Source organism: Ostrea edulis, chromosome 6 (genome assembly GCF_947568905.1).
Source record: "Ostrea edulis chromosome 6, xbOstEdul1.1, whole genome shotgun sequence".
NCBI lineage: Eukaryota > Metazoa > Mollusca > Bivalvia > Ostreida > Ostreidae > Ostrea > Ostrea edulis.
Window position 1 is genome coordinate 32724412 of NC_079169.1, and position 25601 is coordinate 32750012.

A 25601-nucleotide genomic window follows, 5' to 3' on the forward strand; every position below is an offset into this window, starting at 1 on the left:
TCTCACGATTTGATGTATATGATTCATTTTATGATATTATGTACTCGCGTAAAATAAGGAATTTACATTACTGATGATAGCATTAGGGGTGAAACGGTTCACCGCGGTATCGGTTCTCCGCGGTCTAAAATGCCCGATTCAGTTTCAGTACAAAATGTGTTAATTTCGGTTCGACACAGGTTATTTTTAAATGTCACAATTTTCCTTTTTCGATCGAGATTCACTTAATTACAGAAAATTCAAGATGGCGGATCCAAAAGACGGTAAGGACAGTAATAACAATGTCAACAGTGGGGCGAGTGGATTAGGAGCATTTAACATTAATTTAAGGGATCCACCGGCCAAATTTAGATCTCGGGTCTGAAAATATTTTGGTTTTGAAAGTACAAACGAGGCTGGTAATGTAACGAATAAAGATAAGACAGTTTTAGTTTAATATGACTATCGTATCGAAAACAACCGTATCGTAGTGAAATATTGTGATACGTATTGTATCGTGAGGTAGGCGTATCGTTTCACCCCTAGATAGCATACAGAAAAACATGCACTCTACCTGCGCCATTAAGTATTTTATATTCATTAGATCGGGATCAAGATGACAAAAATTAATGAGCAGTGAAGGGAAGGCATTTTTCTCCAATAAACAAAATAGATTATAGATGGATGAAAATTCGTTATTATGATTAATATTTGCAATGCTATTAATAATCAATGAAGTCAGTCTACACACCTGCAATAATTAAAATTCCCAGGGTTCTATCGAGTAAGGGCTCTCTATTTAGTAGGACCTATCACAATAAATTACATAATTATTCAAGGATTTTAAGGGTCTAGATCCCTAAATCTTCAGAGCTTTATATCTTAAAAAGGAGAATTATTTTGTAAAGCTTATTCAAATGAAAGTGGTTGCTTTGTCACTTTAAATCCATTGCATGCATTAGAGTGTTCATATGAACACCTTCAAAGGAGTTTGGGGGATGTCCCTTAAAATGTACTACTGAAACCTTCCATACTATAAGAACAAGAGTTTTGATGAGTCAGAATGCAGTCTCAGCTGCTCAGGATTGTCAAAACAGGAAGTCCACTAGAAAAACAGCAATTAAGTTTGGATGAGTCAGATTCCTTTAATGATTGTCAAAACAGGTAGTCAGTAATTATAAAACATGGAGGTGGTAATGAAGTAGAGAAATATCAATAAGTGCCTCACTTGTAGGGGGAGGGGGCTATAGTAATCAGCCTGTGTGTTTGTCTGTGCATTGACACTTTTAGCTATCTATACATCCTGCAGCTATGGAGTTTGAGTTTAATTGGACTTTCTTGGCCTGTTTTTGATAGTTATGGATCTTGAACTTACCGAATTTCAGGGATCTGAAAATTTTTCTGAACTTTTTTTGGCTATCCCTGCTGCTATTGAAAATTTATATGTGTACTTATCATAAATATGACAACTCACTGAAAGACAACTCATCGAAAAAATTCTTAGACATGACAGCTCATCTGTACGATGGCTCATAGATAAAAGCCACAGAAAGGACATCTCATAAATATGACAATGTATCGACACTCATCGAAACTAGTTGAGAAAAAAATACAAGAATGATAATTTTAATTGTTTGTTTTTTATCAACTCATATAACACAATATTCAAAGTTTCAATAAGAAATATTATGCGTCAAGCAAGCCCTCAATGCATTTCAGATAGTTTCCATTTTCTACCTTGGAAGAAAGTGAAGATACTATGTAGTTTTTGTTTCTTGTAATTTCCTTCTTGCGGGAAAATCGATCTCTCCATCATGCACGACGGAACTTACAACCATTTCCATTCTGGACTGAATTTGTAAATGTCGGGGCGCAATGTATTGGCAACACATGAGAAGCATCTACACCATCCTTCGTAAAATTTGTTGTCTGGGTGGGGATCATTTACATAGGTTCCAGCACTCAAAGGAGTTACATTCACAGGGTCTGGGACATGGTTGTCTTTCTTTGTTTCTTGTATGAAATTTCTATTTTGAATGCATCGGCCCTTACAATCAGCTTGATCACACTTCCAGTAAGACTTGGAACATTTCATTCTGTCACAAACATACACGTATCCTTTGTATGCTAGTTTATCTTTATTTCGTTGAGAAGGAATAAATAAAAAAAATCGGTGAGTTTTACTTTTAATTAGATGACATTTGGTTAATTGTACCCTTTGGTGAGTTGTCCAGTACCGACATATCTCAATAAGTTACAGTTGAAGTTGAGTTTGAGCTTTCTTGACCTATTTATGAAAGAGTTATGGACCTTGAACTTCAGGGATTGAACAGATTTGGAGACTTTCTATGGCTTATTGAAAGTTTATACAAGAACTTAAATTAATGGGTTCCAGATCACATTTGAGTTTGGGCTTTCTTGACCTATTTATGAAAGAGTTACATACCTTAAGCTGGGCCCTTTTGTAATGCTTGTCATCTCAATGATATTTAGTATCTTTAATTTCTTATTAAGGATAATATTCAGATAACAGTGGTATTAACACAGTTATGATTGTGTTTTTAATCTCTCGACGGTTTCAGAATGCACTATTTTTTAACAAATATCTTTAAAATTAATGGAGAGGGTTATAACTTCCCCCACACCTTCCCCCTCTCCAGCACATCTGTGCCCATAGTGCTGTAATTTTATTTCTCCAGGTCCCCTATTCATACACTTTCATTGGAATCTCTGGTATAATCAGCTACATACAATTATGATGTAATCTTGGAGATTGGCCTCTACAAACTGCAGGCAACTGGTGGTCACTTCTGGTCAATTTATAGATTGGCTTCCACAAATTAAAGGTCATTTCTGGACAATTTATAGATTGGCGTCCACAAACTGAAGGTCATTTCTGGACAATTTATAGATTGGCCTCCACAAACTGAAGGTCATTTCTGGTCAATTTATAGATTGGCTTCCACAAACTGAAGGTCATTTCTGGTCAATTTATAGATTGGCCTCCACAAACTGAAGGCCATTTCTGGTCAATTTAGAGTGGCTTTCACAAACTGAAGGTCATTTCTGGTCAATTACTTACATTTTTTCTTTGGTTATTGACATGTTTCCTCAAAATGAGAAATATTAGCGTAGGCATATTAGCGTAGGCGCCACTTTGAGCAATTCCAGACACTCCTCAAATTCATCATCACATGAGATCATTGATCTTATATAAATTAATCATGATATAAATGCCACAGTGTAGGTGTGTTTATCTAACTGCTTGTATATAAAAACTTCAATCTGCTATGACTTAGGTTTATTGCAATTAAAAGACAATCCTTCAACAGTCTGGCACAGCCATAAGGCTAAAAAAATTAATAAATAGTGTCTCAGGCCAAAATTTTTTAATTATGATGAGGCAGGTGGTTATAGACTACTAATTTTACCCCTATTTCATTGACCACACAAGTAGTGTCAGTTTATAAATAGAGGTTTTTTCTTAAAAATTCTTGGGAATGCATGTATATGGGGTGGAATTGTGTTATTCTAGGGCATACAGTATACGACACGAGTTTTATACACTCCACCATGGAAAGACCACAGTGGAAAATCCATGGAGATACACCATGTCCTCCCTGTTCCATGGTGTGTGTTATTTGCGAATACACACAGCTGCTAAGAGCTTTGTTCTGGCCATGGGGCACCTTGCAGGAGATGTGAAAATGTGCCCCAGGACAAATAATCAAGATTAGGGTGGAATTTTAAGAAAAGAAAAAATATGTCAATATTTTCCCTCCTGATACTTATATTGTTTTTCAGCATTTTGAGCCAATTCCAACGATACCAAACACTATATATTATGTTTTTAAGAAAACCTGGTTTTGAATTTTTTTCTTTAATAGTCTTCTTTCTTCATTAAAATATTCTTAAATTCTATGTTTAAATAATGCGTACTTGCAGGCAATTCCAGTTTTGAATGCGAATTAGTATATTCCGTAAATGAAAAACATACATGTACAACATGTGATAGGGATATTTAATAATTACGGATGTGCTCTCTCTCTCTCCCTCTCTCTCTGACAAATGCGCTGTTTAACATAATTACTTCCATCATATTGTGTTAATATGCATCTTGACAAATATAACTTGATCCAATATAGAAATTAGAGCACTGTCGATGATTAACAAATTGGAATTAATTTATTACGTAATTAATAGAAGCAAATATACAAACCATCGAATGATTTATTTTTAAAATCCCGAGTTCATTACATTTGACCGAGACTTATGTTCAATGTACTTTGATAGAGGTTTTCATAAAAAAATGATCATCGTAAGTGTCTGGATAATGCAATGATTTTTGTATATTAAGTATATACCATGCAAATTCCTAGGGTATTTGTCACAGTATAACTAAATTACGGTTAGCTAGTTTGGGTTTTGACTTCTTATGAAAAGTGTGAAATATATTGGGTCGGTGCGATATCAGATCTAGTCTAAGATCACAGGTATCTTGCGCCGACCCAATATATTTCACACTTTCCACAAGAAGCTAAGCACTTCTGTTGATTTCAAATACACGGATTAGCTGACCCCATTGTTCTACTGAGGCGAAAACCCCTTCGAATTTGCATGGAATGTACAAGTTATACACAGGTCATTGTTATAGTCATACATCATAGTACAGCTAACCCGACAAACATTTTTATTTATTTTGAGTAAGTTATTGAATGACGAAGTATGACCAAACTGCAGATTGAACTTTATAGAGCCCCGTGCTAACATTACTTATATTTTTCAATGTATCAGAAGGGGTATGTTGCTGGTTAAAATGTGTAAATTTCTTGACAAGCAATCAAATAACAACAAAAATGGTGCTTAAATTGTCCAATTACGAAAACCTTAAATTGGGAGCATGTGTGTGTGTGTGTGTGTGTGGAGGGGGGGGGGGTAATAGTCTGAAACTGTCTTCATTCCCCCTTCCGACTTCAATTTCTTAAACCATGCAGTGGGTAGGTCGCTACAAGCTACAAGGCTAAATCCTTAACTTTCAAGTTTTCAAATTACACCCTCTCCAATTCTACGTGCTTGTAATCAGTATTTAAGGATGTAAATCCTCGGTGTCAAATGCAACTAGTTCATGAAAAAAAGACTAATATCAATATAAACAGAAATGACTTAACGATTATTTGCTTTTATTCATATACGCTATCGATTATTAAAATATTTAATTGATCTTTAGATGCATTAGATAATGAAAGCAACAGAGAGAGAGAGAGAGAGAGAGAGAGAGAGCAGGGGAGCATTGGTAATCATTGATCATAATATTCATGAATGTATGCAGATACGGGAAGTTTAATACGTTCAATATATATCTTGAAAGCACAATTTCTTTAATTATCCATCCCCTTTCATTCTGATATTGTTTTTATTTCCCATTTTGTTTTCTTTACATGTTAAATTTTTCGGCTGGTTCGGGTTAGGACTAATGAATGAGTCCCCCCCCCCCCCCCCTTCTAAAACGATGTTATATGCTTAGCTGTCTATCTCCCTCTCAGTCAAAAATAAAATAAACATACTATATATACTGCAACATCATTGGATTTACTGGATAATTCTTCGATTTCACCTTTATAATACATGTTAATGCAAGCGAACTATCTAGGCTTTTTTTCCCCATCTTCGCTAGCTGAGATTATTCGTCCACGAAGGCACAGTTGACTCAAAACCCATTGCTAGCGGATATTAGATGAATTTTACCCCCGTATTATGTTATAACTGACCAAAACCTAGTACGTTTGTTTTACAACTTCATTCAGAAGACGCGCAAGTTATTGAGTTACTGAATAAACGAGAAAACGTCTGCATTTTTATTTCAATGGTTGTCAACTCTATACTTTGTGATATTTCAAGACAACATGTACTCAATTCAATTTATTGGATCTCATCACCATTATGCAATGGTATACAAAAATATAATGACAAAAAGCTGTTATATATACATTTAGTAAATAATACATGCGTGTAATAAAGTATTTATCAAGTTAGAAAAAAAAACACTAAAAAAAAACGTGTTATTATTAATGTGAAGTATGGGCATTCTAGGTAGGGAGCACATTTTATTTTATTATTTTCTTAATGAAAGTACGGAGTTTTCTAAAGGTTTGTTTAAAAGTAAGACATTCTTAATATTTATTTGTTTAGGTGATAAAAATTTGATTCTTTGCTCACATTGCTTCACAGTTGAGTACATAATGAAATTCATCTCCAATGTAAACATGTACATGTATATAGCTGACCTTAATCACATATTCCTAATTACAATGAAAACTTTACGTAAAAATAAACCATTGCTTATGGTACACATTTCTTTGAACTGCTATTTATCAAATTGAAATTACTGGCATGTGATTGTCGTTGTTCTTTTATTTGGTGAAATTGTGCTGCACGTGCCGTGAAACAATGTACCGACGAGTGGTAGGAATAACACAGGTGTTTATATACAGGATGTCGAGAATTTGGGCGTTTCATAAAAAGGTGTGAACGTCTGCAGGGAAGTCTACATACAGATATGTACCGAAAACACCAACGTATCATTAAACAACAATTACAAGAATCGAATGATTGATAGCTAATTTCTAAATAATTAATGGAGTGGGGGCATGCATGCTGGCTAAGCGAAAAGGTTTTTTGGGTGAATCATTTCAGAAATTATTTCTTTGTTTTATCACATGGAGGTACACGGTAGCATCGATGGAGGTACAGGTGACATCCACGGAGATGCGCGGTGGCATCCACGGAGATCCTCCGTGGACTTCAATGTCTAGCTCGCGCGGAAAAATAGGACTTCAAAGGTGTCGACAATTTTAAAGGTCCACTGTGTTTGGGGCAAATTTGTTCCACCGCGTTGCGTGGAACACGCATAAAACTCGTGTCGTGTACTGTAGATGGAAAGGAGAGGGTCTGAATTTTTTTTTTTTTAAATTATAATAATGGGAAATTTTGCACTTAAGGGCATAGTAGGAAGGGTGTAAATAGGCTATTGTTCACCTGCTTCTCAAAGGGAAAGGGAAATATGCAGGGTTGGGGTTACTTGTAGTGTCGTAACAGGACTTGTGTACTGTGAATTTTCCTGAGATTCACAAATATTTTGGGACTTGAATTGCTCTAAGTCTGTGCCAAATTTCAGGTAAGTTGAGGCGGTGGAATTTTTTATATTAATTTTTATGTTATAAAGGAATGTATAGCAAAATAATTGGTAGTCTGTGTCCAGACAGGTATTTTCTATTTTTTTTACTTGGCTGTAATATGAGCTATCTTTCTTTTTTGGAGTTGACTGTAGAATGATTTACCTTTTCTTTCTCATGTCATGATGTACATGTTATATAGAATAAGCAATGGAATTTTTATTTCTATTAAAAATAGCTTATTTATTTTCAAACACTTGCACATCAATGAGTATGCATTCAATAATTATTTGATCAGAATACCTACAATTACATTAAAACCTTCTGAAAGTTTCACATAATTACCTCATTTACATACATGTAAATATGCAAGGTCCTCCAGGCGGTACCCTTTCAACAGATACCGCAGGGCCTGAGAAACTATTGATTAATTTTTATTTATTTCTTCTGGGCCTAGAAGGTGTAAATTTTGTAATGAGATTGCTAATGTTATATGTGTTGCAAATAATATTAGGAAAGATTTCTGCAACAATCTCTATCTAGTCAAAAAATGCATCATGCAACAAAATGTTACTCATATACCATATAAGCAGAATTTTTGGAGGATTTAATTTTGGCATTGTTAGCTAGGTAGACTTGCTCAAGTCTCTATGTTGTTTTTATTACTTTATCATTTCATCCAAAATTTACTGTGTTTGAAGTCTAATGATCTGCTCTCTACCATACTTACATGTAAATGTCACCAAACATAGACTTCCATGTTTGGCATTATTAAAAAGTATTAAAGAGAGCACTGATTATGAAACATTGAGACTTGGACTTGAGCAAGTCTATTAGCGAGGGTGTGAAATTGAGAATATCCCTATCAATTTATTCCATATTGGGAGGTAATATTTATGTTTCTTGGAATTATAAATTCACTAAAATTAACTCTCGCTAAATACATGTATATTTACCAATCTTAATGGGAAAATTGCTAAATTTGTGTCTTGTTAAAAGTCCCACTTATATGATATACATTATACATCTGAAGATAATTAAGAGACGAATCCCTCACTTGCTGAAATGATGGAAAATGAAAGGAAAAGTGAGGAAGCTCATACACCCCACACACCCACAATGAATGACAAGGCTACACATAATGAATGACAAGGCTACACATATTGAATGACAAGGCTACACATAATGAATGACAATGCTACACATATTGAATGACAAGGCTACACATAATGAATGAAAAGGCTACACATAATGAATGACAAGGCTACACATAATGAATGATAAGGCTACATATATTGAATGACAATGCTACACATAATGAATGAAAAGGCTACACATAATGAATGACAATGCTACACACAATGAATGACAATGCTACACATATTGAATGACAAGGCTACACATAATGAATGAAAAGGCTACACATAATGAATGACAAGGCTACACATAATGAATGATAAGGCTACATATATTGAATGACAATGCTATGCATAAAATACAACAGCTGGAAGGGATGAACTGAGATAACAGAAGAGCTTTAGTTATAATACAATTTTCCCTGTAAATCTCCACATTAACATTTTCCCACTATATTCCTGTATTTTATATAAATCAACATCACCCACCTCCTTCTTTATCTGTCAGCACCACGGTGTGGGCACGTCCACATGATACATCTACAACCTCTGTCACCTCCGGGGTCTCCAGGGGTAGGGGGATCAGCACAGGTTCTGTTACGTAATCAAGCACGGTATCTGCAATTCATAATTCATTAGGTTTAATTCTGGTAAAACAATATTGCTTATCAATGGCTTGTGCCCTTCACCATTCTAAAAATTTTTACCCCCTAACTATTTCTTCTTTACAGCTCCTCTTCATTTGATATACCTGCAGATTTACCTGCTTTTTTGGAGCTTCTGTGGAACCCGAGCTGCGAGTCTGTGTTGATTCCACATCCATACAATTTGTTCTTACCCTGGACTCCTCTCAGAACAAGGACTGTAAATCCATACCCACAGTCTAAAGTTTTGGCCTACAAAAAAAACACCCAGATATTATCAAAAGGACCCCACTTTGTGACATTATCAGCTAAGTACAAGGTCCATAACTCTTTTAAATATTGGACAGAAAGACCAAAATCAGAGTTGATCTGTAACCCAGTAATATAAGTTTACGTATTAATTTTCAATTCATTAGTTGATCTGTAACCCTGTAATATAAGTTTACGTATTAATTTTTAATTCATTAGTTGATCTGTAACCCTGTAATATAAGTTTACGTATTAATTTTCAATTCATTAGTTGATCTGTAACCCTGTAATATAAGTTTACGTATTAATTTTTAATTCATTAGTTGCAGGAATAGGTCAAAAAAGTACGGAAAACTGTCAATGCATAGAAGTACTGATTGATCAGAATAGGACTCCTACCTATATGACAGGGACCTAACAATTTCCACGCTTGCCTAAAAGAAAATCAAAACAAGAAACCTATGGGCTCCATTGCTAGCGAGTCCCCATGGCCCTGCTGTTCAGCTGCTGTGATTTTTAAAAGATTTTTTCAATAATTATTTTAATGAAATATTTTGACCCCATATTGGTGCTCCAAAGGGTCACAAAATAATCAACCTTGAATTCACACAACTAATTAAATAATACCAATGCAATTAACACAACTTGGGAACATTTATATTTTGATATGATTTAGTGTGGTCCTGTTCCTCTTAAAAAGAATTTGTTCTAATTAATTTCATGTATATTCCTACATATATGTAAAACTTTGATCAAATGTGGACCCACCCTACCCCTGCGACCCAGCTGTATGCTCACATTATGCATTTAGTGGGTTCATACAGTAATAAAAAATAAAAATTAATCTCATCTTATGATGCCTATGATCCCACAAGATACTTTTTTTTTAATTAGGCCCTATTACATACTTAAAAGTAAAAATAAATTTCAAGAAAATTATTGTAGGAATGTAAAATTATAGAAAATGTGATAAGTATAATCTATAATTAAATCATTATGAAGGAGCCAATTAGGACTCATTTGACCTGTATAGTAATCATCTCATTGTACACTGCCAATCAAATTCAGGGCATTACTGGTATTTAAGTTTGGTATCATCATTTAATTATCTCGGAAAACAATAAAATTTTGATTTCAGCCATAATGCGGGTTAGTTACATGTAGTAACTAAGTACACTGTCAAATTTTCTTGTAGTGCGATCACTCACTCAGGGTAGTATATATGCCTTTTGATTTGATTAAAAAAAATCTAGTTTACTGTTACACCAAAAAAGTTTTGAATGTAATTTTATCAATTGATAATTATCTGTTTTTGATGTATGATTTGTGTTTTGTTTTCTTTTATTGTTTAATAAAAAGTTGTGTTTCATTGTCTGTTACATGTTAATGACCCTCTAGCACAAACATCCATGCATCAAAGGACCCCATTGGAAATAAGCTTTCAAGCTTTCATGGGTTATCCTTGGTATTTATGTATGTATGTATATACCGAATAAACATTTATTTACAGCACTGTTGGGGTATGGGGTTCATTTCTATGTTATATTGTGTTGTCATGTACTGAAGAGTTAGTCCATGCCAGGCATGATCAAGAATTTTGCTTCGCTCATTTTCCCCACAGGCACCTTAAGTGTGGATAGCTTGTATAGATCTAGAATGAAATTATTTAATACAGAACCAAAAATGTATCCAAAATATGTTATTTCCCCACCGATCACCTTCATAAATCGTTCTGGATAGTCAGTTTTTACTTTCTGTAAGCTTTTGAGATGACCACTTCTGAGATACTAATATATGTGAAGGTGTATGTGCAACAAATCATGTAAACAAACAGGGGGCTACCTGCTTCGAGATTCGATTCATGGGGTATAAACCAACTTTAAGGGATTTCTGCAAATATCTCATCAGGCTAATGTAGCTCTATTTATGTTTTTCATCTAAATACCATGCCATCCGTTTTATTTGTCGTATTCTGCCATTTATTTCATCGTACCCGAGCTTTTACGTCCATTGACAGCCTTAAAGGAGGTTGTGACATCACTTTGCGTCTCAAGTTATGTGATTGGCTCTTCAATCTTTCGACCACCTCGGAACTTAGCAATGAACAAAAATATACGAAAGAGCTATTTAAAATTTGTCAAAGGCGTATGGTTTTAAAAACGAAAATGACTAATAGGAATATCAACTCGGATTATTTCATGGTAAAAAGCAAGTTTTGATATATAACTTTATAGAATTAATTATTTGAAGATGATAATCAATCAAAATCAATTAAGCTGAAATGCTTATCTGAAGTATATTTTAGTAAGATGACGCGAGTGCAAGCCAATTAGACTTACTGTATGAGGGCGATCGGTGGGGAAATAACATATTTTGGATACATTTTTGGTTCTGTATAAAACAATTTCATTCTAGAGAGGGGGGGGGGGTGTATGTAATCAGATCTATACAAGCTATCCACACTTCAGGTGCCTGTGATTTTCCCATGATTCAAACAGCAATTCTTGGTTGTTAAAGCAAAATATAACACAAATATCTGCAATTCCTGGTCTCCGTTGATTAATTTTTTCTGAAACCCATAAAGATTATATGATAGCAATGTTTTCTTTCTCCTCTAGCTTACAAAGAAATTAGTGTTAAAAGTTGATGTTTGAGTTTCAATTACTATATCTTAGCAGCTGTTTTATGTTTCACAATAATTAAAACTAAAACAAGGAACAGCGATCAATCTCATAGCTCCCAAAAGCAATATAAAATAGAGAGTTAGGCAAACATGGACCTCTGGACACACCAGAGGTGGGATCAGGTGCCTAGGAGAAGTAAGCATCCCCTGTCAAACAGTCACACCCACCGCGAACCCTATATCTTGATCAGGTAAACTGAGTTATCCGTAGTCAAAATTAGTATGTCAAGAATGGCCTAACAATTGGTATGAAACAAGTCAGACAGCATCTGACCCAATGATAGGTTGTATTGGCAAACTAGATCGTTATAACGACCATAGAATTTGCGAAATGCTGACTTTAAATGAGACTGTTGAAACCCCTGCACCATCAACTTGTTTGTCAGTAGCCTGACGCGATTTAAAAAACTGATTATACACAGAACAAGCTCTTGCGTATCGAATCAGTTGACAAATACAAACACCATATGCAGGTGATAATGGAATATTGCTACATAAATATGGGAAGTTGACGATGGAGAAGCTGAAATCATCCCGTTTATCTGAAAGTTGAGCTATTTTCAATGAAATATCTAAGTATGGAGCAGAAGTGGACGACTCTGTGGTGTCTTTTATTTCGAGTTCACAGGGATATATCGAATCGACATATGAATGAAAATTAGCATTGTTAAAAGATAAAATGTCATCGATTTATCTAAATGTCACATTGAAGGCCATAGCAAGAGATTTTTACATTTCACATACTAGAAGTTTTTTTTAATAAATTCTGCTTCATATGAATATAAAAACAGGTCAGCTAATAAAGTTTTATACAAAAGTTAAGTCATTTATTGCACTACATTGTACATCATATAATACGACATAAATAGGAATTGCGATCAATTACATGTACAAAAGATAATTATTTTTGTTTAAAAAGATAGTGGTAGCAAATGACATCTAATATGGCCTCTAGAAGGGATCTAATTTTAAACCTAAATAATGCAAAATTTGCTTCTTTTTTCATTCTTTAGAGGGATTTTTTTTTTTATTGTTGTTGCTATTTTTAAAAATCTTATACTTCTGGGTCAAGTTTCAAAAAACTATCTAAGATCTGTCATACGATAGATAGTAAGAGTATCTTAAGATCTGACTGATGACAATCATAAGATACGGCTGTATAATCTTACAAAACTATCTTAACTTTCGAAACTTATTTATTGAACTTGACTACAAATTCATTTAATATCATATGCCCTTGTTGACAGGTATGGCCTTTCATATTAACAAATTTCATCTATTAAAGGATGCTTTGTGCCATTTAGTTTGGTTTCCTTCACATGTAAAACTTTGATCCCCTACTGTGGCCCCATCTTAACCCCAGGGGTAATGATTTTTACAAACTTAAATTTCCACTTTGTCTGGAAGCTTTCTTGTAAATTTCAGCTTTTCTGGGCCAGTGGTTCTTGAGAAGATGTTTAAATGACCCCACCCTGGTTTTTGCATTTTTGTGATTATCTCCCCTTTGAATGGGGCATGCTCCTTCATTTGACCAAACTTGAATCCCCTTCATCTAAGGATGATTTGTGCCAAGTTTGGTTGAAATTGGCCCAGTGGTTTTGAAGAAGAAGATGAAAATGTGAAACAAAGTCCATTTATTTTGAGTTTACCATGATGATGCGAGAGGCAAGACCTCAACAGAGTTGCTTCTAAACGGAAGGGGTCTAATTATCATATTATATCAAACTTTTCACCGAAAACTGCACGCGATGCAGCTGGTAAAAAAGGAAAACCAAGATGGCGGCGTAATATACCTTGTGAATATTTTATTTATAAGAAGACAATTCATCCAATATAAATATCTAAAATGTCAAGTGCCTGTGTTCTAAAAATCTTTTCAACCTTTGATATTCTTTTACTAAAATTATCACGGTCAGATTTATCTATCGTCGGAATTCAGTGAAATTTTCCTGTTGATTCTGCATTGTAATCCATCAAGATCGACACCTGACACAACCAAGAAAATGGAGGCATGGGTCAGTACACAAATGTATTATTTCTTTTGTTCTGTTTGGTTGTAATAAGTACAAATATAAAATTCCTAAAACACAGGGAACTTGTAAATTTTTGTGATGTTCTAAAGTTGAAATACATTACCCCTAGCTGCTAAAACTATATAAAAATTTTCCCCACTGTTTTGGACTCATTGAGAAATAATGGGAATAAATTGCATTCAATATGATAAACTGTATTCATTTTACTTATAAAAACATAAATCTAGTTTACATCCTTTTTGAAAAAAGTTTGTTTGTAGCAAATGTCATTGAATGTCACTAATGTCAGTAACAATGAAAATACTGAAAGAAAATATATGCACCAAGTATATGCACACTTGGTGCATATTTTCTAATCTGTCTGAATTCTGAAAAGAATTTATCCTTAAGCCATGCCTTCACTGTACCATCAGTTCAATGTCATAACATCTTGCTATTTAAACTGCAATGTCCAAGAAAACCTTTCATTTTAGTCTAAGAAAAAATAAATCAAAAATTCACATCATCAAGTGCATCTTTCATAACATGTCTTATTACCACCAAGTAATTTACATCATCGAGTGCAACATATCACAGCATGTTTTACCACTAAGTTATTCTCCAACAGAAATCTCAGTCTTGCTGGTCTGCTCATCTGCGCCAAGTATTTCTGTTTCTTGTCACGAAATCTGACGTAAGAGCTGATACCTACAATAAAAGTAACATGTTGAGTTCAAGCAGTCATGGTCAATATTTTTAACTTTTAACATGCAAATTATGTTCTTTTTTATATGCCCTTTATGAATGAAATCTGTACATTATTTTTGAAATTCATAAATCACTGTACATGTACTTATTCTAGCACATTTGAAATTTGGCACAGTCGGAGCTCATGCACTATTTGGTGTAACCTTGATTTAAAGTTTCTTTTGTGCATGATAATGGATTAATAGAAAATTTCAAATTTTAGCAAAACTACTGTTTACATGTATACGAGCACTCTTGCATCACTGTCAAAGCCGCTAAAATTTGAATCCCGCTAAAACAAGTACAAGTACTCATACACGATATACGGTATATATGATATATTTATATTGCATGTTAGGGATGGATACTTGTCATAATTAAAAACAATTAAAGGATATGATTCATCTGTGCTTGTATTTTCTTCCGTTTTAAAAAAACTTTTGGGTTGTAGAGCCACATTACTCTTTTTTGCTTACACATGTTACATGCAGTTATAAAATTTAGCACTAAAATGGGGTCTGGGGAACTTGGAATTATAGTGAACTCGTGGAATCAGTGGACATAAAGAAGTATCATAGAGAAGTATCATTATATTCCCATAATTCAAAGATTTGTCTCCAGGAAAACAAAACGATGTGAGAATAACTCTTAACAGATAATAGTGACAGAAAAAAGAAAGTCTGTACTCTATTTTTAAACATCCCTCTGAAGGTCATTTTTTATGCCATATCACTATTTTTTAATGAAAATAATTAAGAAATCAATTTAAATACACTGATAACCCTAGGCTACTTTATTCCATGCCATTCTATATTAATATGTTGTACGGTGTGACCGTTGAGACGAACGAAGCTCATTGACATCTTGCAACACGACTTTTATCCGCCTCTTCATTTAACGCGGGAAATATAACGCTCTAGATGTAAACAGTCACAAATTTTGATGTCATATTAGCTGCAATGTTTTTTTCTTCTTCTCTCAAACCAAGCAAAAACAAAATGTTTTAAGCTATGAGAAAGCTTGTCTGTAATTTAAAAATGTTTATGGTACTTTCTAAACAATTTAATTATTTTAATTACGGGTTTGTCAATGAAGTATACCGCAGTGACGGCGACATTTTTCCGGAGGCATTATGGGTAGTCCCCATCATTTTTCAGCTGATGAAGAGCAAACCACTTGACTCAATTGTGTAATCATTGGAGCGAGCTCGTCGCTTCGCGACGCGAGCTTCGCTCGCTATTACAAGAGTTTTATTATATGAAAAAGTCAAATTTTTTGAAGTACTGAAAGTATGACAAAAGTAACAATTTTATACGTAAAAAATCATCTGAAGATGTCTGTCTTACATCTTACTGATTTTGCCAACAGTAAATTGTTTGTTACATTTTCTAAAATGACAGAAAAATGTTCATAAATTGTGCTAATGCTGCAAATTAGGACAAAATATGCAACAATCCACGTAATTTCAGAATACTTCGACATTGAACTGACCTTGACAAAATACCAGAAATACATCACCCAATATTTTTGAGAATGCACATGTTCTCAATATTTCATCTCAGCATGTCCATGAGACGAGAATAGTTCACCCTCATCAGTTCTTCATACGAGGATTGTCTCAAAAAGTTGTAGACAATGTTAATAACTCATCTATTCATTAGTATATACATGATAATCAGATATATCAAATTCAAAATTGAATCATGAACCCATGAATACAAATTTTAAAGAAGACATATTTTTTAATCATCACTAAATACAAACATGGTAGATATATGTACCATATCTTATTCTCAACTTTACCAAGGGCACCTGTTGAAGCACTGTCTCAGAAATATACTTACCAAGGGCACCTGTTGAAGCACAGCCCCATACATACACTCTCTCGGCACTGGACAAGCTATCCAATTCATTCAGCTTTTTCCTGACTTCCGATTTATTGGACGGTTTGGATGATTGTGAATAATTTCTGTTTTGAGTCAGTGCATAGGATACTTGAGGAAGCTTGACTCCACAGGATACACAAGTTAACAGTTCTTTTACAACTTTATTCTTGATCATTTTTCCTGTAAAACAAAAAAAAAGTAAAGAAGAACTTGAATAGATTCCAAATCCAGATGATGCATACTTTATAAAACCCGGGGCCCACACAGCCCATGATTGATATGGTGAATCCTCAAATCATACATTCCGTGTTAGATAATCAGATATCACTAATATGCTTCCTGTTAGTTAGGCCTAAATTTCACAGCCCTTCGCTGGCACGTCTCAATATGAGTGAAAAATACTCGAGAGGGACGCTAAACAAAACAAAGAGAAAATTCAAATTCAACTAGGAAGAATTCTTTAAGCACACTAAAACTGATGTCTCCCCTTCCATTTTGCATAGTTTTTTAAAACACATTTTTTAGGGATCATCTTTAAAGTGGTACATAACAGTCTCCTATATGTATATGAGCTTCAACCAAAGAACAGTGTTGTGAACATATGATAGTAAACTAAACTTACCAACATACCAAATGTTAAAAGCCTATGTCAATTAAAAGTTAAGGTCTAGACAACAAAAATGCCTCTAAACTTCTATAATTTGACTTTTTCATAAAAGGTCAAGGTCATCAAAAATGGCAAGCAACACACTGTCTTACCATGGTATACCCATGCACATACCAAACATCAAAGGCCTATGTCAAAAGGCAAAAATGTTATGGTCCAGACAACAAAAATGCGCAAAAAATTCTATTATTTGACCTTTACATAAGAGGTCAAGGTAAAAAAAAAATGGTTGGCTGGTTGTATAGTTTAACATCCATGTTTAGAATTTTTCACTCATATGGCGACGTCACCAATGTCGGTGATGGGCTGCAAAATTTAGACCTTTGTTTGGCGCTTGTGGCCTTTGAGCAGGGAGAGATCTTTATTGGGCCTCAGTTTTTACGGTCTCATCCCAAGGACCGCACCATTTACTACTTCTTACAACAAGCATGTTGTACCGAAGACTTATTTTAACCTGTATCCCCATGGGATATCAAAGGCCTATGTCAAAAGACAAAAAAGGTATGGCCCGGACAAACTTTGAATGAAGAAATATCAACAGCTCTGAGATAGTTTTTTAAGAGTCCATAAATGTGTAATTAAATGATATCCTTAATTTTCCTTGATAGTAGATCTACGCCAATCCATAAAATATGTACTTTGTATATACATGTGTACGAGACAATTTAACAGAAATCAGAAGTGTAGCTTTGTGTACAAGTCAAATGTATACAACATTAATTCTATTCATTTGTGAAATCAATGAAATGGTCATTATATGCTGTCCTACATCATGTGTACTATGTTGTGTGGAGACCAGCGGCTCAGTGGTTATAACACCATACAAATCAGCGAAATCGCTGAGATCAGAATCAGCCTGCCTAGTTACAGTGCCTGTCACCAAGACAAATTAAAGACTTATGGTGTTTTGACATGGCAGCAGCAACACTTTGGAACAATCTGCCAAGTGAACTTAAGAATGTTCAGAAACTTGACTGTTTTAAGGAAGTTAACTCCTTTTGAGCACAACTGCACTGAATGCTACAACTAAGTATTTACTGATTCAATACTGATCCCATTGGTGCAAACATATTTTAACATAAACCTATCCAGTTAAAAAATTTGTGTCAATTCAATTTTGAAAGGGACAATATTTTGTGGCGGAAGTATTGATTAATCAAAAAGTTCTATATCTGCGTGATATACAGTTTCTGTTTCATCCAATATATCTTCTGTTTTTATACTCCTAACTCCTATATGTGTATTTCAGTTTTATAATCTATGATACAAGTGGTTGAGACTTGGAATTTAAGTTCAAATAGTGTAATTCATTAATTTGGTTGATATATTTTTCCAAACTGATTCTCAAACAAGTTTCAATTAATTTACTCAAAATTTTATATTAAAATTCAGTATTTTCGGCAATATTTTTTAAAAATTTGGTCTCTAACCCCCACTTTTTTTTAGTCTCGTTTTAAATTTTAAGACAAAACCTTGAAAACTATGTGAAATTTTAGAAATTGACATTACTCCTAATATGTCCTTTTAAACTTATAAATTTGATATCATGAATATTTTCATATCTCAAGTGCAAAAAAGTCATTTAATGTATTTATTTTCATAAGGAGTATTGTTAGAAGACATGATTATGTATCTATTTTATGTAATGATTGATTTGTGTTACTTATGTTGTGCTGACACCAACAGACAAATCAATTTCAATTTAAGTAAATTAAGTTGAATAAATTTTAAGTGCAAAAAGGTCATCTTAAGAACACTGTAGCTCAATAACAAATGTTGTGACCCCAGGTTTTCTTTTTAATTTCCTAATTCTCCCTCAATGTAGAAATCAAAAATACACTTCCCAAAAAATTGATATTACTCCAAAACTCAAGTGTGAACCTCTTAAGAGATTTAAAGACCCATCTCTTTTGTTAGGCTTTTTAAAATCTATAATATTAACCGTAACATACGGAGATCGGTGTTTCAGAACAATAGCTCCAAAACTATGGAATGCCCTTCCAGAACATGTAAGGGACTGTAGAACACTGTGTGCATTCAAGAAGTCACTGAAAACACATTTTTTCCATCAAGTTCTCCAGGACTAGTTTCTATCATTTCAGTCATTCGTGTAGGTTAGATTCTGTGAAAACTAAAGACTGTGTGTCTTAATTAGCTTTCGAGTACCATTTTGTGATGTTTTATAAAAAAAGAAGAAAAAAAAGGAATTGTATGTTTTAATGTATTATACCAGAGACATTATATGCTGTGTGTGCGTGTGTGTATTTCATTATTATTATTATTTTAATATGCCCTGAAACTGATGTTTATTCTTATCTAGCATATTTATGGTATCTTGTGTTTTCATGTTTTATATGTACAATGAGGATAGGTACATCTTTTAATGTTTTATTTATTTTCTATGTATTATGTGTATAACATTATCTTGTAAGGTATATATGCATTGTAAAGCACCTTTGAGCGTACATAGTGTATGAAAAGGGTCCTATATAAATATGGTATTGTTATTATTAATATGTGATTTTGTTTTTTATGTGTATATTTATCTTATTTTTATGTTACATATGCCCATTCCTGGAAAAAATATGAAATTTTTTTTATGAATCTTCACTAACAGCTGGTGATGTCTCAATATGAGTAAAAGAAATTTGAGGGGAAGCAATAAGCAATCAAAAATTGTGTGGACCTTATATATATCTTTATATTGCGTTAGTTGTCTTATTTTTCAGTATTACACAGGAACCAGTAATTTTATCTGTAATTAATGATAGATGGCGAAACACTTTCGCAGCCCAAAGAACTGTGAGAGCAGAGCTCTCCCTATAGGTAACATGTATACTCATATACGTTAAGGGCTTCCATAGTAAAATGAATCATGGTGTGAAACTGCACCTCAAATTCACAGGTAACATTACACTTGTTATGGTTAAACATCGAAACGATACTACCCATATGTTGACTGTGACTGAGCTACCGAAAATTCCCATCATGGTAATTTCTCGTGACATATTCAGTTGAATATCATGTAACACTTTAATTTTGGAAAACAGCAAGAGGCCCTACTTATGGACAAAAGTTCGGGTTCATGCGGGTAACCAGCTGGATTTTTATTGATATATATACTCGGAAAGAAATAAAAATCCTTAAGGAAAGGTTTGCGATATTTTGACATGTAGTGAGTCATGTTGCATATCAATATGTTCAATAGGAATTTATCATTTAAAAATTGACTTTTAAAAAAAAAAAAATCGCCCATGTCATTTTTTAACCAGATGGACTTAATTTTATGTTTTACATTCGGGATTTTGTACAAAAGGGAATATTAGTGGTATAAAAACTACACAAGGCAAACTTATGAGGAATATTAGTGGTATAAAAACTATATATACACAAGGCAAACTTATGGGGTAAAAAGCTCGTAGAATTTTTAAAAAGATTGAGTGTTATCTATCAGATTATACTAATTGGAAATTATATTTTAAAACACAAAAATAGCACTCTTTATATCTTGAATAAAATCTAAATTAATTGCCATGGCAACAAAAAATGCATATTGAGCAGCTAAAATACAAGGTCTACGTCAGAAAAAATTCACTTACTACAACATAATATTTGGACCATAAAATTACTACCAACCGGGCTTTGTTTCCATGGTAACAGATTAAAAAGAATTATTTTCTTGATGCGATTTGTCACGATGGTTTATAAAAGTACAACTTTTGAAGGGTGCATTGAGCATTTTCATGAACAAAATACAATTCCAGCTCATACATGATATTTATATTCATTTGTAAAGTATTGTAACATCACATTTATTAGAAATTAAGATGTTGGGGTTTTGTTTGTTTGTTTTTTCTAAATTCAATACAATGCAATATCTATATCTTTTCACGGTCCCATTTCATCATAAATTTCGTGTTTCATTAGCCCAAACCTGTCTTATATACTACATCTTTGAAATAAATTCCCTCTTCTTGTTCCATAGCTTGATGTTTGTTTACATATAGTTGAACATACGACTGTAACCTTCGCGACAATACAAAGGGGGGCAAATTAACATAAAGTTAGTAAAAATGACACTTAACAAATCTGGGTTTTTTTGTCGACAAGATCCATGCCATTATGAAGATGTTTCTTAAACATAAATAAGAATATTTTAAGATATACTAGAGAAGATCTCTCTTTTATTCTTACGTGATCATATCAGTCGCGTTTTCTCATTTCAAAGTTCATGTGAGAATCCGCTCGATCGGCACAAGTAGATGTCGTAGCATTGAAATATAAAGTGCATGTAATCAGAGGGGTAAAGCATGGTTAGATTTATTTTTAAATAATGCTTGGGAATGTCATAAAAATTCCTAGCTTCGTTATGTCGAACCGTGTCAAATTTGAGGATACTATTCACAAATAATGATTGATTATAACAGCATCAAAATAAATCCTACTTTCCCTAGCATGATTCGTAGAGATTACTTGAAATTATTTCATGGTTTCACACAAAACATCAGTCACCGGTACCGATCATCATCTTTTATCAGAGCCATGCCGTTGTTTACAAACAACTGACTTTCTCCATGTATTCCAAGTGCCGATGCCCATTTGGGGCAATTTCAAGGTCACAGCATAAAAAGAATATTACCATAGCGCATTTTCTATATAAAAAATTGTATACTTTGATAATATCAAAGTAAATAATTTATATAAATGATCATTTGAGAAACATTATTATTATTTTGTCATGGAGATTTGTACACATACACCGCTTGATACTTGACAGCGGTAATACATAAGAAGTAAATATTTATCACATTTTCCCACAACTATGTCGTAACGCATTTTCTCATTGCGACATCATAAAGTGCGAAGTGCACTGAAGTATATCAAGAGTTATCTCCCTGTTGTTGCAAACCTTACTTTAACATGAAAAGTGTTGGGAGCAAATGCATACTCAAACCAAACATGCCATAATTTAACAACATATCAACAGTCATCAGCGAATTACCGGGGTTGTCCACATTCCTATACATATCATACTGTTAATATACAAAGACAGCAGCTCCCTGCACTTTTCAAACGCATAAATATATCTAGAAAATATTTCAGAAAAATTCATATTGTTTTTTATAGCAGATGAACCTGAACTTTGCCACTGTTTCTGTAGTATGAGATTATTTATGAACATGAGAGAATTTTTAAATGCATGTCATTCAGATTAGGGCCAATTTCAAGGTCACAATATAATATGACTATCACCTTCGTGCATACTATATACATGTATTAAAAATGGAGAATGAATAAAAGTCAAACAAAAAATCAAACAATAAATTAAAAAAATGGAGAATGATTTGATCTCATAAAGGAATAATATATATAATCATTTGACAAGAAATGTTTTCATGTAGGCCCTATACAGCTTATCACTTGATAACAGTAGTAAATAACGACAAAATATTATGACACTTTCCCAACTATTAGGGCTGTCACGGTTCCAAAAATTTTCGGGTCATGTCAGTTCTAATTTTTTTTCCCTTCGGGTTCGGGTATTTCGGTTCAGGTTCTATATAACTATTTTAAAAATTTAATATAAAGTTACAATCAAAAACCTTTATTGTAGACTAGTTTGTCACAATAATTACTCGGGGACCTGGAATGAGGTTTAAACTCGACATCCATGGTACTAGAAACAGCATTGTCACTGCTACTCGTTTCCATCCATGCTTTCAATGTTTTGTCAATGACGATGTTGCTCCTGTGGCATATTTTCAATGCGTCTGACATATCTTAAATATACTGTCATTATTTACAGTTTTGTCCACAATGCCATCATTTAGCAATTTATAAAAGTACAGCCACCTTTGAGGATTTTGACGACATAATGATTCTATTTTAAAAACCAAACCTGAACCGAAATACAGAAAAATGGAACCGAACCCGACCCGTACAACACGACCCGCGGTTTTCGGTTATTTTGGAAAATCCCTAAAAACATGTAAACCATATTTTCTAAATTATAAAATCACTTCTACATTGTACCAGGTCTCCAATGTTTGAAAATTTGCTTATTAATAACATCGACATTAAATGATGACATCACAATGCACTTTTTGCATCAACTGCACTATATTTCCCGTGAAGTACATTATGAAATTTTTATTTGTGTATAATTGCTGCATGCATTAATCATGTGAATTTTATTATTTTTATATTAATAACTTCATGAGAATTATCCATTCAGTACTTGCACAGTAATGACACAACATTCAAGTGTATGCACCATGTAATGACTCCTAATCAGACGAGGAATAGGACTCTTTCTTTAAATGTAATAAGCTTTGTTTAGATTGAATATATTCAGAACTGTAGAACATGTACTTCCTAAATTGGTTTTATCATTTATTCATTGATTAAATATATATATACCTGATTATAAAATAAGTACAATTCAAACGGAAAATTCGAAACATTTCAAATAAACAGACCATCTTCCGGTCATCATTCACTTTGCGTTTGCTCACCAAATTGCGTTCATCGTTCAAGTGAGAAAGTAGAACATTCAGGGACTCTACTAATACCAATACTTTTTGCTTCTCCCTCGAATACTAATAGGGAATGGTATGGTATAGACCTCTATTATCACTACAAACAAAATGCCAGTCTCTGTGTTTTTAGGGGGTGGTATGGTATAGGCCCCTCCTATTGTCAGGTTGGGAACAATTCCCTTATAGCGAGATCATCTCGCTAAAACGCGATTATCCCTCTTTAGAGGGAGAATAAACATTACCATAAGTGACAACATGGGCTACAATTTTCATACCAACACTGCTGCGTGAGAGAGAAGGAAGCTGTAATCCAGTGTAATTCGTAAGTTATTTTGTTATTCATTTTATATTTACAGTTACTGACGTCTATAAAATGATACAAAACGGGAATATCTACCTACATTTCATTCACTGGGCTTTCAGTTTTTCACTGGTGTACAGGAAGTGAAGATCACGTGCTGCAGTGACCAATGATAATTGCTTAAACATTTGATCTTTGGTAAATTCTTAAAAATACGGAGGCTCAGGCAGCCTCAGGGAGGCAATAGTTTTTTAAGTATTCAAAAATTACGCAGTTGATGTTTTGATATATAAGTTGTATTTAATCAAATAAGATATTAATGACTACACCATGGATGAAATAAATGGTAGCGAATACAGTTTAAACGAACATATTAGACAATAGGAGGGGCCTATACCATACCACCCCCTAAAAACACAAGAGACTGGCATTTTGTTTGTAGTGATATTAGTGTAGAGTAGAGTAACATTAGCTCTGAGGAGCCGACAAGATTGATCAATATTCACCATAGGTTTCCCCTAGTTAATTTAGCTTAAAACTGCAACTGCTCCACTTCTCAGTCTGTGTTAGTGTTCACCCACGAATGTCAGTCACTGTCAATGTGTCAAGTACACAAACATCAACACATGGATGCTGCCATCTTGAATTTATTAGATAGTTCGTACGCTTACTGAGTTTTTCGCGCCATATTCAAAACTAATTTCTACCCAGAGTTATCGTTCTTTACACTCACAATAACACATTAGCACCTTTCGCGTTCAGGTCAAATATAAAAATAAAATGACATAATGAAATGCACGTTATTTTAGCTAGTGTAGCACTTTATTTTTGTTTTCTTAGATAGATAAATAGATTGATTGATGGGTGGATGGTAGGCAGCAGACATACACACACACATACACACAGATCACATTTACAGAAACAAGTGCCTGTGACACAGATATATATTATATATATATATATGTGTGTGTGTGTGTGTGTGTGTGTGTGTGTATTTATATTTGTATGGCAACGACTTGGAGATGTCCCATGTATTAGTAACTTGTCTTGTGGCCCACATCGCCTGAACTCATATATGCAGAAACTTTCATCAAATATAATTTACTTTTTTTTGGTGCGCGGGTCTTTTCGCATTTTTGTTTATTCAAACATAATTAAGGTATTACATGTAGTTATAGGGAGCGTGGGTATCGGCCTGGAGCTCAATGGTTAGAGAACCTAACTAGTAGTTAATGCAGGGTTCGATTTCCGGTCCAGTCATGAATAATTTTTCTCCTTTCCTTTAAGTTGGTTGACCACCCCTGGACTTACCCGTGAAAGTCCCGCCAGGGGCAAAATGAATCTGGGTTCGCTTCAAGGAACAAAGACAATTAAACGAAGGAGGAATATAGCGGTCAGCCCGCCGGGTTTGATGGCCAGATAGCTCAGCTGGTGGAGCACCTGACTGGAGATTCAGGAGGCCCGGGATCACAGTCGAATCCCGATCTGGCCCGTTGCATTGTCTCCCTTCCTGTTACAGTTGGCAGTGGCGGATTTCAGGGGGCGCAGCCGGCACCCCCCGCCTCCCCCCTAAAATTTTTAAGGTA

At 34.0% G+C, this 25601-nt stretch overlaps 1 protein-coding gene across 2 annotated transcripts in view; it reads right to left on the reverse strand.

The window, feature by feature from the left end:
* The window catches only part of LOC125646767 (RCC1-like G exchanging factor-like protein), a 54107-nt gene extending 29427 nt beyond the window's left edge, over positions 1–24680 (reverse strand). The window contains exons 1-5 of one of the 2 annotated variants that reach the window (XM_048873288.2): positions 24522–24680; positions 16467–16688; positions 14483–14583; positions 9051–9183; positions 8777–8905 (exon numbers count right to left, since the gene is read on the reverse strand). In XM_048873288.2, the coding sequence (XP_048729245.2) occupies positions 8777–8905; positions 9051–9183; positions 14483–14583; positions 16467–16683 (580 nt within the window). In that variant the 5' untranslated portion in view covers positions 16684–16688; positions 24522–24680. Of the gene's footprint in view, positions 1–8776; positions 8906–9050; positions 9184–14482; positions 14584–16425; positions 16441–16466; positions 16689–24521 lie in introns of those variants that run through there. The other variant, XM_048873289.2, reaches the window with a different exon arrangement.
* Between the last annotated feature and the right edge of the window lie 921 nt (positions 24681–25601).